The sequence below is a fragment of the Brienomyrus brachyistius genome, chromosome 21 (assembly GCF_023856365.1).
Source record: "Brienomyrus brachyistius isolate T26 chromosome 21, BBRACH_0.4, whole genome shotgun sequence".
NCBI classification, from domain to species: Eukaryota; Metazoa; Chordata; class Actinopteri; order Osteoglossiformes; family Mormyridae; genus Brienomyrus; species Brienomyrus brachyistius.
In genome coordinates this window covers 12,220,321-12,237,487 of record NC_064553.1, presented here as the reverse complement: position 1 = coordinate 12,237,487, position 17,167 = coordinate 12,220,321, and the positions used below count along the sequence as shown (strand labels likewise).

The following is a 17,167-nucleotide window of genomic DNA, read 5'->3' as shown; positions in this document are numbered from 1 at the left end:
CATGATGCATGGGGTTTGTAAGTGTTTCCTGTGTTACATGGGCTTTGTCTGGGCCCTCTGATCCCATGCTGCAGACCAAAGAGATTCCATCCAGGGTACTTCCTTGCCAATGGCTCCATTTTTAGTTTTAGTCCACTCAGTTATTTTGCACTATTATTTTCTTCACCTTACCTTTACTCCTATTGTTGCACTGAGAGTGTAAAGGACAAAAGAATTTCCCTCGGGATAAATAAAGTTTCTCTTATCTTATTTTTGCCTAGGCTGGACTCCAAGCCACCAGCCCAGAGGCTAATGATCCATTAGCGGGTTAAGGATTAGAAAACGGATGAATTAAGTCACCAAGTACTTGGTCACAAACAGCACACAGATCCACATCAGCCACATTTTCTGCACAGAAATCATATGACCGGTACTCCAAGTTCTACTGAGAATTTAACAAAATGCAATGAAGACTTATTAATTCATTCAGAGGGAACAAGGGAGAGAAATAAACAGATTTAATATTTTTCAACAGTTTTTACTTAAGGAAGACAGACGAGACAATATCTTAATTTTATAATAAAAAAACAAGATTATGCATAACAAGGAAAAATTCAATTATTGGTCACATAGGCACATTTTCCATTAAAAAGCATAATTTGAAAGGTACAAACGTACATGCAGAATGAAAGAACTTTTATATAAGATTTTACAATATGATTTTGGTATATTAATACTATTGTAACAAAATGCATTTATTTAATATCAAATAGTTCTGATACTCTTGTTGAGTTACATGTTGACCATACATAGAAAATCCTTAGTTAAAAAGCGTAGTGTAACGAAGGTCAACGGGCATAGAGGTCGAAACTGCCTCATTCTGAGGACACTAACAATCCTCTCCCCGTCAGCTGTTAAGGTGTCACTAAGGCCCCCTTTCTGATGGCCAACCATCACGCCATCATAGAAACACATCCTAGTACCAACAGATACCCCCAGACCAACGCAGTCACAGGCACGGTCTCAGGCTTACCAAGTGCCTGCTAGTTCACACCGAGGAACCACACGTGGTTTCCCTAATTAATTCTTTCGCGAGGTCGCCATTTGGAGGTCCTTCTCGATCTCGAGTAGAAAAAGAAACATGTAAACATTAAGTTGTAAACCAACGGCTCAAGTTTAAGATTCGAAAGGGATTAAGTGTTTTTCTTTTTTTAAACAAAGCAAAGCACAGAAAAATTGGCACTGTTGGGGGAGGGTGAGCACAGGACAGAAGCAGGGACCCCGGTCACACATCTGTTGCATGAAACCGCAGACTAACAGAGGGTTAGACGGGTGCATTTAACATGGCTCGTTTTTTCCCCCTCAACTGTTGCACGTAGCTTGGTGGCACAATCCAGCCCCATCTAATGACACCCAGTTCTACCTCTACACAGCCCCTGTAATTCTGCTGGCTGTGATCCAGTGACATTCCCAGCGCTTTGCATATTAGCATTTACACGCTTATCGTCCTTCTGTGCTCATCCACAGCTACATCTTCACAGGAAATGTTTCCCAGTCAACTCCAAAGTCAAGACATTCCTCCAGCTCTAGATTAAGGATACATGTCACAGGCAACACCCCCCCCCCTTATAGACACCGCCAGCAGTGTCATCTGCCAAGGATGTGTTAGACCAGCATGTAACGGCACATAAAGTCAGTCATTTGCTCTTCCTGGCAGGGGTATCAAGCTCCATGTTTAACCACATGGGTGAGAGAGAGTGAGATTCCCTCCATCGCCTGGGTAGGAGATGGCAGACGAGTGGCTCAGCATGGATGTCGTGGGGTCCGAGGCGGAGGCTGCAGACCACCTCGACAAGGCACAGTGCAACCCTCACCCCACATAGAGGCACTCAGGCAGGCCCCAGTCCTGTAGCTAACTTGTGATATCTCAAACAGAACCGTGTTGCCCGAGATCAATGGAGGAGAGGAGAAATATATCTGAAGACGACCCCCCGTGTTCCCATGAAACGTTAGGTACTATTAGTGGTAACTTACTGGTGGGCACTAAGTAACCTCACGCAGTACACCATTGTGTCACCATGAACCTACAATGCTTGCAAGCTTATGTTATGCTCTGTCCACCAGGTGGAGCCAAGAACCAAGATAAGCTCTAACAAAAAAAAAAGTGCCTCTAACATGGAGCACAGTGTGCTGAAGGGAGGTCTATCAATTCTTGTGCCCGTTTTCCTTATGAATTTGTGGCAAGGTAAATGTGATGAATGGCCTTTTGACATTTCTGGCACGATTTTCATTTGTGGCTTTGGGACTGTGTTAGAGATGTATATAGTTTGCATTTTTTAAAGTGTGATTAGAACTCTGACATTCCTCCCCTTTGCCAATTACCGTCCTTTAAACCCTGCAGATGTCTAGAAAACATGCATATGAGGCTGACAAAGTTAGTGCAGAGTCATGAAGACCCTGGATTCTGAAAACCAGCAACCCCCCCCCCCCACCCCTTCCCCGACTTCTTTAACTTAGCGAGGCAGTGGCACAACCACTTCAACATAGTTGAGCGGGAAGAATCCTGACTGGCCGCGTAGGGTGCCTTCGTACCAGTTCTCGTCGATCTGATTGGTCAGCATGATGATGTCACCCTCCCTGAAGCCCAGCTCGCCCTCATTCTCTGGGTCGAAGTCGTACAGGGCCTTGCAGCAGGGCTCGTTTGCTGTGGGGCGTACAGGGGGGAGGTCAGCGCAAGGAAAGAGGCGGCTACGTGTGAAATCAAATCAAAGCGATATCAAGAGAAGGTGAGAGCGTCTCCAGCAGGACCCAGACCTCTAGAAAATGCATCCATGACCTTTAGCTCACCCCCCAAATGGTCGGTGTGACTAGTGTGGAAGCAGAAGCTCATGGAAGACTGGGTGCTGCTGGGTAAACCGTAGGGGAAATTCACCCTGTACCCCACTACCTGTAACAGGGACTGAACCAGACCCCCATAGTCAGTGGTGTCCTTCCTCAACCCAAACACGACTAAAGCTGAGTCCACACTGCTATGTTTCCATTTAAAAACAAAGACATGAGTCTCCGTTTTAAGCCCCCAAAAATGGAGACTTTTGTAAATGTTCTCACATACGTATACTTCTGAAAACACAGCCTTGTAGGATGGATGAGTGAAACAGACTTATAAAAATGCAGACTCTAAAAGCAGCCTGATTGGTCCCTACTCATAACCTGATCGGTCCCCTGGTCACCTACACGGAAAGTAAACCATTCCAACATGGCGGATATGGAGGAGCTACGTTCAACGGCTGTATGCAGCTTCATAGCGTGACACGCTACGAGTTACTTCTACATTTATGTGCGAAAAGGAAGTATTGTACTAGTCACTGTCGACGTGAACGCCCAGTGTAGGCCATTAGCCACGTCACCAACACTGACACTTGTTCTAGTGTGCATGAATGGGGATGGTTTTTGCTTGAAAACGTAGCAGTGTGGACGCAGAGAGGCAGGCAGGGAGCCTCTTGTACCCCTAACACGGTTAGTACTCCACACACCTATTCCCCAAACCCACGTCTCCACTGAACAGCCTCCAGGCTGCTCAGCACACTCCCCCCCCCCCCCCCCCCCTCCCCGGGGGCCTGTAACAAGGGGAGTCACACAGGAATAGATGCGAAAGTGATTCCCAGTTTATTGCCACAGGGTGAGCGATCGTGACAAAGTGAGCGTGTGCGGTGAGGCCAGGCAGCGTTGACATGTCACTCAAGCCACAGGAATGCAGCAGCTCTGCTTTAATCTTTGGCTCAGCAAACCAGAGGACAAGCACATGGCTAAGCAGTGGGGTCCTGCTCTGGTGGCCATTCTTTGCCCCCCCCCCCCCCCAATTGCGCTTGGTGTTACCAATATGAAATCAATGACAGATTTATGAAAAGTTAAATGTGTCATAATCTTCCAAGCTCAAACCCACCATGCAACCTGTGTTGAGTGAACATGTGAACATGCATATATGTGTGTGAACGTGCACCCTCCAGCCTCCACACCAGCTGTGTGTGCGCACTCTGACTCACGCGGGTGCTTCCGCGACCTTCTGTGGAACGATGAGGCTGGCAACATCACAAAAGCAGATATGCAAAAGATTATCAATCCTTCTGCATGTGTGAACCAAGGAACCAGATATACAATGTTTCCCACTGGGACCTGGTATGCAATGTTTCCCATTGGTCAGTCGGCATGTCAGTCAAACTGAGAGGAGAGCCCACGTCTCACCTGCAGAACGAGGAGGTGGAACTACAGAAGGGGTGAAACTGCCGTTTGACTGGTTAGGGTCACTGTACTCAAAGGTCGGCTTCGGCTTGGGGGTGTATTCTCTGCGGGTGCGTAACTGGGCCTCATTTATCCTGCCAGGGGAAACGGACCCAGAACTGCATTTTTAAATAAATAAACAAACGAACAAAGGACCAACCAACATTCAAGCAGAGTCAACCTGTCTCAGCATAACAGAACCCCAAACCGCCCTATTATGGACCTCTTATGCAAAAACAGGGGTTGAACGGACTTCATGCAAATCAGAGGCATACAAAACCTCTCATATGGGTTAAACTTGCACTGCCAGTTCCGAGACGTCATGGTTAACCACACACTGGGAGAATCATCAACAGGCCCGACGGTCAATGTTTACAAGGCACAGAAAGGCCAAACCAGGTGACAAGAGTAGAGTATGTGTCATGGCCACAGTGAGACAGGTGAACGGTTAACTGATTGGCAGTGCTGTCACCCACTAACATGGCTGTGAAGGAAGAGCCATGATGTGTTTTAAAACCACAGAGGTGGCAAACAAATCAGCCATGTTTAAAACACAAACCATGGAAAAATAGCAAAGTTACAAATCAGACAAAAATAGCCTAATTTCAGGCTAGAGCTTTCAGTACATCACTCACTCACTCACTCACTGAATCACTCACTCACTCACTGAATCACTCACTCACTCACTGAATCACTCACTCACTCACTGAATCACTCACTCACTCACTGAATCACTCACTCACTCTGACCTGTCCTTCAGTTTATCTGACAGCTCCTCCAGGATCTGCACGGCCTGTTTGTGGTAGTGCAGCTGTGACTCCACCAGCGATGACAGCTGGCTCACCTGCTCAATCTACGCAGACAGGAAATAATGAAATGATGCTTCCCCCCAAAACAATCAGTCTTACATTCTACGAAGCATAGCTGATTGTGTTCTTTTCAAAACTGGAGAAATACAGCAAAGCCTAAAGCGCCCTGGGTAGCACAGGGAAAACGATCTTACATCAGTCTCCAGAAGGTTATACATGCTGATCTCAGCCACCTCCTTGGACTCGTGGAACTTCTCCAGTGCCTGCCGCACCTCCTCATCCGCCATTTTTCCCCTGCCGCTTCTTCTTGTAGTCATAGTCCAGGCGCCGCCCTTCTAGCTTCCTCAGGTGATGCTGATGGAGACAATAATGTGAGTACAGGGTTGGGGGCACCTCCACAGATCACCTGCAGCACTGATGCAACTTTGAAAACAAAACTACAGGCCAGATTTAGGTTACGGGAGTTCAGCCTTCTCATTAAGGCTTTTTTGCAACAGGAAGTTAAACTCAGCTGCATCTCATATGGCGTCCATTACAGGATGCCCGCAAGAAAAGCCCAGTGACAGGAAACACTGTCAACATTTCTGCAATCTTGTCCATGACGCAGGAAAGTATGAGATTGCATTTTTAGGGTACAATTGAAAAAAAAAACATGAAATCCAATTACACTTGCACAGTTAGTATTCCTAGAGAGTGTTTTAGACTTAAAATGAACACACACACACAAACAGACTCCCACAGTAGTGCCCTGCGGGGTTTCCTTTCCTACCTGAATCTCTCGCAGGTCCTTATCGTTCAGACTCTGCAAAGGGTCAATGAAATTCTGCTTGACGTCGATGTCAAGGGAGTCCTTCACCTCAGCCAACCTCTTCATTGACTCCCCTACATCAAAGAGGGCGCCTCCTAAAGCACAGGAGGAGGCAGATCGTCACTACAATCTCCACACGTACACAGCACAGGATGGATAACACGGCTAACAGGTTTCTCTGGGTTCCCAACTCATCCCAGAATCCACCGAATTGCCCAAATGTTTCAGATGCCACCCCTTACTCTGGCTTACCAAAGTTGGTGTCCCTCCCCCCAGCTCCCGGCCGTACTTGGTCATGGACTCCCCTAGTAGCCCCTCTGCCTGCGGGTACCCAGGGTTTTTCACCTGCCCACGGATCTTCGACATGGTGTTCAGCATGGACAGCTTTGCTCTGGAAGCTGCAACGGAAAAGTCTGCCATCAGCCGCCATGACACGTTGCATAAGGCTCCCCATTGCATGATATTCATAAGAACCCCCCCCCCCCCCCGATCCTGTTCACCCCCCCTTATAAAAACCACTCCTCTACAGACACACTTACCAGGGTTGGGTTGCAGGTACTCTGAGGTTTTAGAGATGATCTCCACCACAGCTTTGCTGGTAACATCTACTTTCTATAACAGAGGTATAGGCATGGGATGAGTCAGCACACACTCAGGCTACAGCAAATGCTAATAAAATATTCACAAGCACTAAACATACACTGATCCTCTTACAGCGGATTTCCCTTAGATCCCAAAGAGGTCCTATGCAAATTGCATCTGGAATTTTCTATTGAAAAGCTATTGAATTTTGGGCAGGCGAATGACTGTATTGTGTCCAGTAAAAGGGCACTGATTAACACAGCAGCAGATTTCAATGCACACCTGGGGGGCTGCACAGGTGTGCCATCACTGTCCGCTCCTTTCTGCAGCAGAGCATGTGAGCGGAGCGGGAGCAGAAGGATATTGGCAGGGAGCCAGTGCAGAGCAGCATATTTGAAAAAAAACTGCAGCGTCACCTTATCTCTCGCTCCATCTCACACCAACTTTCACAGGGTTGCCAGTTCTCACGCATTTGACGCAACTCATGTTTTCAGACTCTCGCACGAGAAATATTACAGAGAATCTACATTATTCTGTTGTAAACCTAAAATTACCTACATCAAAAGCACTGGGGTACTTTGCAAACCCTGCAGTCTATTTACAGGACACTAAAACTACTGCATGTAAATGCGTGTGCATGTGTGTGCAGACTGGTCTCCAATTGAAAATCTCACGCCAGCCAGCTGACCAAAGTTGACAGCCCTGCTTTTGCATACCGGATTGGTACCGAACATCTTCAAATAAATAATTTCTGCTTGAATCTGGATTTGGCTGCTCAGTTATTTTGATGCCAGGCACCAATTTAAGCTAAAATACAACGCAGATTTTTATATATATTTTTTTGAGCGAGCAGTGAGCAATTTCACTGGAGCGGGGTGAAAACCGACCAGAAGGGGGAGCGATAATGAGCAGAGCAGTCTGCAGTGGCTGTGAGGAGGGGGGGAGCGTACCACTTTGTGAGCAATGACCAGAAATTCTCATTGCTCCGCTAACATGCTCTGCTCCGAAGAGCTTTTCCATGGAAGTTACAGGCTTCACAGAGCACATGTCACATAGCCAGCACCAGCACGGACATCAGAGAGCAGACTGTCTGGCCTGTGATGTCTGAAATCGTTCCCGACTCCAGAAATGCAGATGTGTTCCGGGTTGCCTACCCTTTCCTGGTCTTTGAAGTCTTCGTCCAGTTTGGTTCCCTCTGCTCCGCCAACCTTCTCACTCACCATCTGTGATCGGGGGGGGGGGGGGGGGGGGGGGGGGGGGGGGGCGGGATTAGGCAGAGGCATCTCAGGACTGAGCAGAGCAAGATACCAATTCAGATGCCATTCGAAACATCCACACCAAACGCACGGCAATGCAATAACAACATCTCTAACAGACCGCATGTAGATAACACACCGGAATCTAAAAAGGACAATTAAAAAATAAGTTAAAATTTGCTTAGGATGGAAAAGGTCAAAAGAGTGCGACAGAAACAGACAGATGCAGAGAGGGGACACGTGCAGCCAAATGAGCCCCGCCCACATTCCCACAAGCAGGAGGGTTTGCTACAGCTGTCCACAGCAAATGTAACACAGGCCACTTCGTGATTAGCGTTGGGTAAAATGTGACACTGCCTCATGGTCAGGGGCAAAAATCGGGCCACTATGACAGTCAGGTTTAACATTCAGGCTTTTATATGGCACATGAAAATCTAAAACAAAGCAGGGTTGCACTAATACTTGTATTTCTATCAGGTTAGATACAGTGCTTATGTACTCGTACTCACCCTTGTGACAAAGTGCTGATGCTTATAACCGATACCACGTGTGATACCATTAACGACCAAAATAAGAGACCACAACAAAAATAAAGCATAGAGGTCTGCAAATTGTGCTGTGATAAATTATCTGGAGGTATGAAAGGTATGAGGAGGTATGAAAACAAAGTTTATACAGGTAATCTAATAAAACTTCGGAAAAGCAGAGATGTCACGATTACTCACTCGATTACGCAATTACTGAAAATCATCGATTACAATTCTCCTTCTCGATTGCTCGGCAATATGGTGGAAGAAAGACGGGTATAGCGTACGAGGGTGTAAATTTCAGCACAGAGAGAGAAAATATCAAAATATGAGCCCTAGTTCAGGGAAAATAAGAGAAGCTCTTGCCCTGTATACTGTTCTTGATGCTCGGGCATAATGTCGTAATGGTGGTACGCAGATGGCATAGTACTTTGAGTTTGCGCACCGCTGCTTTGGATGGTTCATGAAATGATTTTAAATTTGGTCCAACGAGCCATCATTTTCCACAAAAGCTTTAAAAGGATGATCAGCGACACCCCCCCAAATGTTCGGCAAATTTAAACACGGCTGTTTAGTGGATTATCCATGCATTGAAGTATCATGCTCGTTTTCCAAGTCACAATAGTAAGTGTTCCATTTGGTACTCTGTGTGTGTGCGTGCGTGTGTGTGCGCGTGCGTGCGTGTGTGCGTGTGCTTTAACATTTTAAATTTCAGGTTAAAACTCTGCATTAATTTTTTTACAAATCACTCAGCCCTAAGTGGTATCAGTGAGCACCAGAAAGTCAGCTATCATTTCTCCTTGTTCTTACTATTCTCTTTGATGGCAAAACCCTGAATCCTCCTTATGCCATTACAAGAGAAAGGGGCTGGTCTCCACTGATGTGTGCAGAACTGCAGGCCACCCCGGCAGCCTCTGGCTCACGGAGCGGGACGCACATCTGTGTGCACGGGGGCCGACGGCGTAACAAAGCACAGAGGACCAGCACACTACTGCCTTCACAGAGCTTCTTCTGACAGTCAAATGACAAAAGAGCATTAATGAATTATGCACCATGACGTCCATTTACCCCCCACCCCCCCCCCAACAGTAGCAGAGGGCCAAAGCTTCGCTAGTTTCGTACAAATTTCAAGAACAGAGATAACAGACTAAACATCCTGTCCATTCCCAGCTGAGAGTCATAACAGATACGGGAGAAGCCCCTCAAGGTCGAGGGAGGCCTGATCACTGAACATCAGCATAAACGAGGAACTTCGTGTTCACGGTTCCACAAGAGCAACCATGCATCTCAAAAGCACCACAATCACTTCCACAGACAAGCAACTTTTAGCATTTTCAAAAGCTTAGTGTTTTTTCCTCTTAATTCATCAGGAAGCTCGCTGCTTCACAAGAAAAAAAAAAAGTAAAACTTATGGGGGGGATTATGGGGAATATTCTAATCTGATACAAACAATGTTTTACCTTCACAGTGATAAATAAGTTCTACTGAAGCTGATTCGACATACGAATAAACAAAAATATATCCATAAACCAGAAACACATTTTTGTTACATAACACTTTCAGGATACGTGGCTTAAATTGTTTCTTCAAATTACAGTCCAGCAATTCCTCTCTACTTCCATAGGCATTCATACTGCATGTTACTTCTCTACGCTATCTGCATGTTCCAAGAATCAAGTCTTCAAACGTGAGCAACGCGAGCATCTGCATGCTTTGTCTGTGACTCAGACACATGCTACCGTGTGACATGTGGGTAACGGCTCCGATCTTGTTTTCCTTCACTACGACCAGACTGCCCTACTTGCTTCGCACCACTTGGCCGACGTGGCCAGACCAACACACAGGCCACGAAGCAGGACGCCCGAGAAAATCAAGCACAAAATGCACACATTAAAAAAAATATATATATAAACACAGATAATCACAAGTAAATGCAAACTATTGTCTCCCTTTTGTTGTTCTTAAAGTAGTTCTTACACCTGAGCCAATGCTCTCATTATAAAGGCGTAACAGTAACCACGGTACCACGAGCGATACGGAGGCAATGACTTATTTACCACTCAGACCTGATCAGAACTTTCGTCATGGTAGCTTGAGGCTAAAGGCCTTGAGGCTAAAGTAGTGAAATACAAAAAAAAAAAAAAAAAAACCTTTCATGTCATCTAACTTGGCCCATACACCAACTGGTAAAAATACAGCTAAATGCTAACCACTTATATTTTGGTGTCTTCAAACATTTGAAAGTTCAAGTCTCTAGAAATCAGTCTGTAAGAAATCATAACTGGGGTAATTTAGACAAAGTCGACACTTTATTAACACAGAACAAGTAACCGTACTCATTGAAGCAGACGAAAGGGCTGGAGTTAAAACTAGCAGCCAACAGACGATAAACGATAATCCACTGGTCACACTTTCACACAGCAGATACGCAACTGCCTGATACAGAGGGTCCGAGCTCCTCAAACAGGCCCAGAAGAGGACAGATCTCTCCAGGAAAGTCAGGCTGCAGACCGGCTTGCGTCTCACCCCACAAGGACATGCTTTGACAAACCCAATTCTGTTTGTCAAAGTATGGAGGAGGATATGTGGCGGCAGTGTAGGTCAACGCTGAGACAACAGGAAACGGATGACAGGAAGACATCAGCCGCAGCCTGACACTGCTGATACCAAATGCGATGGCGCTTCTCTGCCACAACCCAAGAACCGAGTCATATCGCGAACTAATGGCTTTCCATTGTAAATTATCCGACTTGGCCCAACGTCCACATGGCTTGTAACAAACACCGGTTTGCCACCAGATATCTTATTTGTAATTATACACCTGCCCTTTAGGGACCTATATAATTTCCTATACCGATATAAGGAGTAAGGTGGTCATATTTGTCTGGGCTCAATATGGGTGAAGTAATAGGTGATGTTGTCAGGTCCCTATATTTGAGGGATGGAAAACGTTCACTCTTCAATCTAAGTTTTTCCTTTTGAAAATACTTCGAACGATATGCATGATTTTTGTCTGATTTAGTAACAGGTGGGATGTATGATTTGCTGTATATTTTCAGAAAGACTTTCCGTTTTCCTGGTTTCCACGCACCTGACATACTAAGTTATGATTCTGTGTCCAAGTCAAATCACTGCAAGGTCCACCCACACTTTGTGAAGGATCCTGATCAACACTTTGGTCTGTGCTATCCATATTAACTATGTATATATCTGTTTATTGCATTACAGGTCTTGTTAATTGTTGGTAATGCCAGGATTTGTCATCTGTTTGCTGGGGTCACACGTGCATCTTTCAATAAGAGCAAATATTCTCCTTTGGTGAACTGATGATGTATTCCCTTTTAACGCATCCCTGAAATGTCCCTTATTTATTGTACGTTACAAGATCAGCAGTGTTGCAGGCCCTGCTTACTAGGAGGGCGCAAAGTGTGACCAAACCAAGCTGGTTGTTTCACTACCATCTGATTAGTCGAGATGCAGGGAGATACTGATATTCTACTTCGATACGCGTCGATCGTCTGAAGGAAAGAAGGGCATATTCTATATTATTCATTACTGGTTGTATTGTACATGGTGATATACTGATGCATTTCTGATAACTCAACTTGAAAACTTCCAACCACCTACTTAAATACTACAGAACAGGCGAATAGAATGGATTTTAAATGCGAATTTATGCAAGTGAACGCTATTCCACTAGTGTCTGACGTTAAAATAAGACGGCAACTCACAGACTTGCTAGCGATAATTAGCACACAGTAAATCGCAGGGGTGGGAAATCAGCAGGGTCTGCCCGAATCGAAATTATATTGATATATGTTCGAAGAGTCAATATGCGTCACAATTTTTAAACATATTTTGCTGAAGACAAGGGCTGTAATGGAACACACACTTGTCGTGGGACTTTTGGTCACAGCATTTTCAGTTTGGAATGCGCAACGACACAAATACATTTCTTGAGATGGATGAATTGTAAATTCACAAGTAGATGTTCAACATGGGAAACATTATGCTAATTGGGGCTTTGAGTTACAGCTAGTGCTAGAGAGCCCAAAGACCCTCCCACATCACAACCTGTAGCCTGGGAACATTTTGGCATCTCAATAAATTACCCCAACACGAAAGAGCGTGCAGTTGATAAGACTCAGAATGTCTGTTGGCTCGGTTATGCCGAACATAACCGAGCCCTGATATTTTTCTGTAAACACATCCAACATACTGACTCATTTTAAACTACATCATCTGAGTGTGTGCTTTTGCCAGGAAATTCAGACCTGGCTAAAATATAACGCTAAGTTTACACTATATGATTTTTGTTCCAGTTTTCCACTTGCCAAAAGTTTTTGCCTATCGTAAGCAAATACCCCAGATCAGAGGCAAGTCGCTATTCATTTGGCACAGGCAAATCAGGGCCTGATCGCTATTAGTTCAAAGACGTGACCGGAGAGAGTCGTTGATGCATCACAGATGCTCATCAGATATCTAGCGGGCTACATTTCTGAACCTATGGGCAACTCCAAATCCTGTAATGGGAAAAATGTTGCGACTGGCAATGAGTGCAGCAACAAGCTACAGCCAATGAGAACAATCGGCAATGGAGTATGGCAATGAGCAACGGCCAATGAAAGTGCAAGACACAGAGTAAGGGGAAAGCCAATGGGAGGAGGTTAAAAAAAAAGCACAAATAGTTCAGTTTGTTTAGAAACTCAGTGAGATATTCAGTGAAAGTTTATATTTCATACACTTGAGATTAGTTGTGGCTTTAAATTGAGGTGTTGTAAGGACAGCCTCATCAAACGCTTACTCATTCTTGATAGCGCCATGCCAAATTACCGTATGTCGCTCCCATAACAAAATCAGGCTGTACGCAACCCGGCAAATATACTTTCAGTACCACATGTGAACAACAACATTTCAGTAACATGTTTAAACTGATTTTTAGAACTCATTTTCTTTCTCTCTTTTTTTTTTTTTGACTCTCATGGTCAAATCAATATTGCCACCTTGAAGAATCGCTATTTGTAGCAGAATCGATCCCACCTCCCACCCTAGTAAATCAAGTACTACTCCATATCAACAGTAAACAAGCGTCTCTCATTTCACATCACTGTCACTCTCCGAACCCGGCCACGCCTTTAACGAGTTGACCCTTCTAAAGGGGGTGACCCGAAGCCAGCTGGAAACGTGCTGTAACTAGTCTCCCCTCACTGCATGGTTCGGTTCCCGTATGCTAGTGGAAAAGGGCCATAAAACAGACTCCCACCTTCTCCGTAAGCAACTCACTGCACCACCAAGACAATGGAGCACTGTTATGCTCATAAAGCAGGAACTGGCATGAAAACACAAACATTAAGAGTGACGTCAAGACAGCAGCCATACAATACCCCTAAAAATGACCAGGAGCGTATTTACATGCCCGAACCAGATCAGCATGTTGGGGTGTTATCCACAGGCTGGGAATGGAGCAGAACAGCATTGCAGACATTCCACACTGAGCTGAGGCCAGGTCTACCTCTGACGCCACCTGCAGCACCATACAAGTGGCCTAGAACTCAGCCAGCCTTCCAAACAAACCCTCAAACGAAAAGAAACACCACAATCCTAAGAGTCACGAGAACCTGAAGGGTTCCAATTTAAAGACTCAGGATGAATTCAGTTGCCATGAGTACGCCTGAAACATCCAGTTAAATAAATTGGTGGCAGGTGACAGAGCAATCCGCGTGTGCGCTGAGAGGGAGACACTGCAGGGCCTTCATAATTAAAAGCACGAGAAGGAAAAAAAGGTAATGACAGTTTCAGTCAACCAAAGGGAAGAGAGGCAAACACTGAATCTCATCACAATTGGTAGGTCACATTTGACCATTAACGGACACGCAGGCAGGTCAGCAGACAGCCGGTGAGGCCCACCAGTTACTCGCCTACACATGGCTTGCCCTCCCCCAGAGTATGCTTTCAGGAATCCATATGAAATACGCAGAGGTCTTCCATACTTCCTTTAGACGGTATTAAGCATAATGCAGTCATTCAGAAAGGCCTTAGGAAGAATCAGCTTTGTGAAAGAGCTTATCTTAGGAAATCTATTCATAAATTTGCCCGGGTTGCATCTGAAAGTGTTCGGACTGGATAAGGGCAACAAGGGGGAGGGAAACAGTGCTGGGGAAGGAAAGAGCGAGAAAGTGTATCTGAACGCGTATGGCTGCAGCCCAGGAGGTCGTCACAGGATATGTTTACATCCTGAAAGTCCAACTTCCTGCATCGGTCAGCACAGCTGTGAGCAGAGGCTGCTCTTCCTAAAACCACCTCTAGGTGCGGAGATCGTCCGAAACCCTACAAACACACACCTCGCAGTGACACTAATGCCCATTCTGGCAAAGACCATGTTTTACACCGAAATGCAACACCTAACTGGGATCTATAAATTACATGAGGTCTGATGAAATTTGCTTGCGAGCCCTTCTCTCATAAATTAGTTATTACTAATATTATTTTAATACCCACTGCTAACACTCTTACTATTACTCTGAAGCAGTTTAGCATTTTGCTGAAAAGCGCTACATGTCACACAAAGAGCCTTTAGGTGACCCATAACACATAACCACCCAGCAGTTATCTGCTGCATCAGCACCACTGAAGGTTAGAATTTGCTCTCCTGCACAGAGCTTTCCCACAACACTCCCAGCCTCTGCCCGTCACTCAGGGGGTGGTCCACAGGAAGCTGGGGAGGGGAGAGCAGCTGCCTTGCTGAGCTCAGCAGAACTGGGGCAGAAGGCTCCTGAAAGCAGGCTTTTTAACCCCCCCAGATGCTACTCAACGCGTAAGTAACAAAGGAACGTAGAGGAACGCTGTACATGGAAGACAAAATATTTTTCCACTACATATGTCATCTCATGACTACATTCTTGGGCGCTAAGGAGACATACGGCTTCGTCACTTATTGTGTACTTATGATTCATATGGTTTGTCATAAGACCGCATTATTTTGTATTTTACATCACCACGTAGGCACATTCAGCCTTGCATTGCCCCTCAGTCACTGGAACATCTGCGAAAACTGGTCAAACGTGCCCCAAATCATACGAGGGAGCTCTACAGAGACGGAACAAAATCTTACTAAAATGCTCATTGACGCAGTACGGATGGTTCCACGACAAGCAGTGTCAGTTAATATGCTGTAGGATGGGTTAGCAAACGGACATGTTTTAATTGTGGATATAAAACGCATGACAGGAGAACGGCAGAAGAGCAGAAGAAGAGCAGAAGCCGCGGGGGAAACGGCGTCCCGTCCAGGCATGCCTTTCATTTCGCCAATAAAGTTAAAAGTTAATGAATTTGAACAACACCAGTATGACTAATGACAATGACGAATGATTAAAATAAGAAAACAATTACAAAATAATAATGAAAAATTAAAAAATAATAATAATGGAAACTTTCACTTAGGCACTTTTCAACATCTTATGCAATTCCAGCCACACGTTAAGACTGGAATTTATGACTGTACCTCAGCTTAAAAGTATGAAAGTGCAACGAAGTTTAAACTTTAATTCGGGAACCGAAGCTGCCAACTATTACAAACGTATTAGATTAACTATTAAAGACGCGCTTAGGGAAAACGGGATGTTCTATTATTTCAGTTAATCAGCAATGATCCAGCAAGTACTTTTGAGCAGTAATTCAACGATGTTCAGCATATAACACAACCCCCCACACACACACAATAGGACTTTAAGAGTCATTTTGTGTCCTGGGCAGAATACGCTGCCGAAAAAGAAAGTTACTCTCTAACCTGGCTGGCTTTATAAAACTGCTTCTTCAGACCCGCCACGGACATCTTGGAAGCGGACTTTATGCCTAAGTTCTCGCAAACGGCTTCACGGACAGTTCCGCCCGGCTGCTGGACGCATTCAGCTCTCGCGCTCCGCTGCCTTCCCCCGCGGCCCAGTAACAATCCCGCAGCGCAATAACCAGAGCGACTTCCTCTACGAAACGGCACGCTGGCATTCCCAAGGGGCCGGGAATCCAGGCAAACCCGCTACGTGGAACAAGGCGCCCCCTGCTGTCCAGGAAGACAACACAGCATGGTTGGTGTTGGTGCCTAGTCAGTGTTAACTGCAGTTAACGCCAACATCATTTGTTGCATTAAATACCCTAACGGGACTACTTACATTTGGAGTTGGAGATTCACCATATATATATATATATGTATATATATATATATATATATATATATATATATATATATATATATATATATATATATATATATATATATCCATCCATCCATCCATCCATTTTCCAAACCGCTTATCCTATTGGGTCGCGGGGGGTCCGGAGCCTATCCCGGAATCAATGGGCACGAGGCAGGGAACAACCCAGGATGGGGGGCCAGCCCATCGCAGGGCACACTCACACACCATTCACTCACACATGCACATATATATATATATATATATATATATATATATATATATATATATATATATATAATATATATATATATATATATGCTACTAAAACAATAGCATGAAGTACAGTTGCACAATGCCGATAACGAAAGCTTTCCAAACTGTATGTTCTTAGTAGATTAGGTTGACCAGCATAGATGGAATCAGCATAATAAATATGATGACACGTTTTTCATAAACATCTTTTAACTTGCATTAATTTTTTTTTTGCGATTTATTCTTCCAACCACTAGAGGGCACTATTGCAAAGTTTAATGTTGATTCTGAATATTATCCATCGATTTTGCAACCTTAATGTACTTAAACCGCTCATACAATTTGTGTAAAAACTTTTATTACGTTCTTAATACAACAAACTGGGTTCCAGTTATACAACAATATATCTCTGCTATTAACTTTATACTTTGTATCTTTAAACATTATATATATATATATATTTCATCAACAATACATATCTTTCTTA

At 44.7% G+C, this 17,167-nt stretch overlaps 1 protein-coding gene across 1 annotated transcript; it reads right to left on the bottom strand.

Moving 5' to 3' along the window:
- Positions 1-496: 496 nt before the first annotated feature.
- On the bottom strand, positions 497-16,252 carry LOC125716547 (endophilin-A2-like). The gene is given in 12 exon segments (XM_048988977.1): positions 497-2,683; positions 4,023-4,058; positions 4,222-4,352; positions 5,007-5,110; positions 5,261-5,359; positions 5,361-5,420; positions 5,836-5,969; positions 6,127-6,139; positions 6,142-6,272; positions 6,414-6,486; positions 7,611-7,679; positions 16,026-16,252. Coding segments are annotated over 12 exon segments (1,086 nt in total). The 5' UTR covers positions 16,071-16,252; the 3' UTR covers positions 497-2,492.
- Positions 16,253-17,167: the final 915 nt, after the last annotated feature.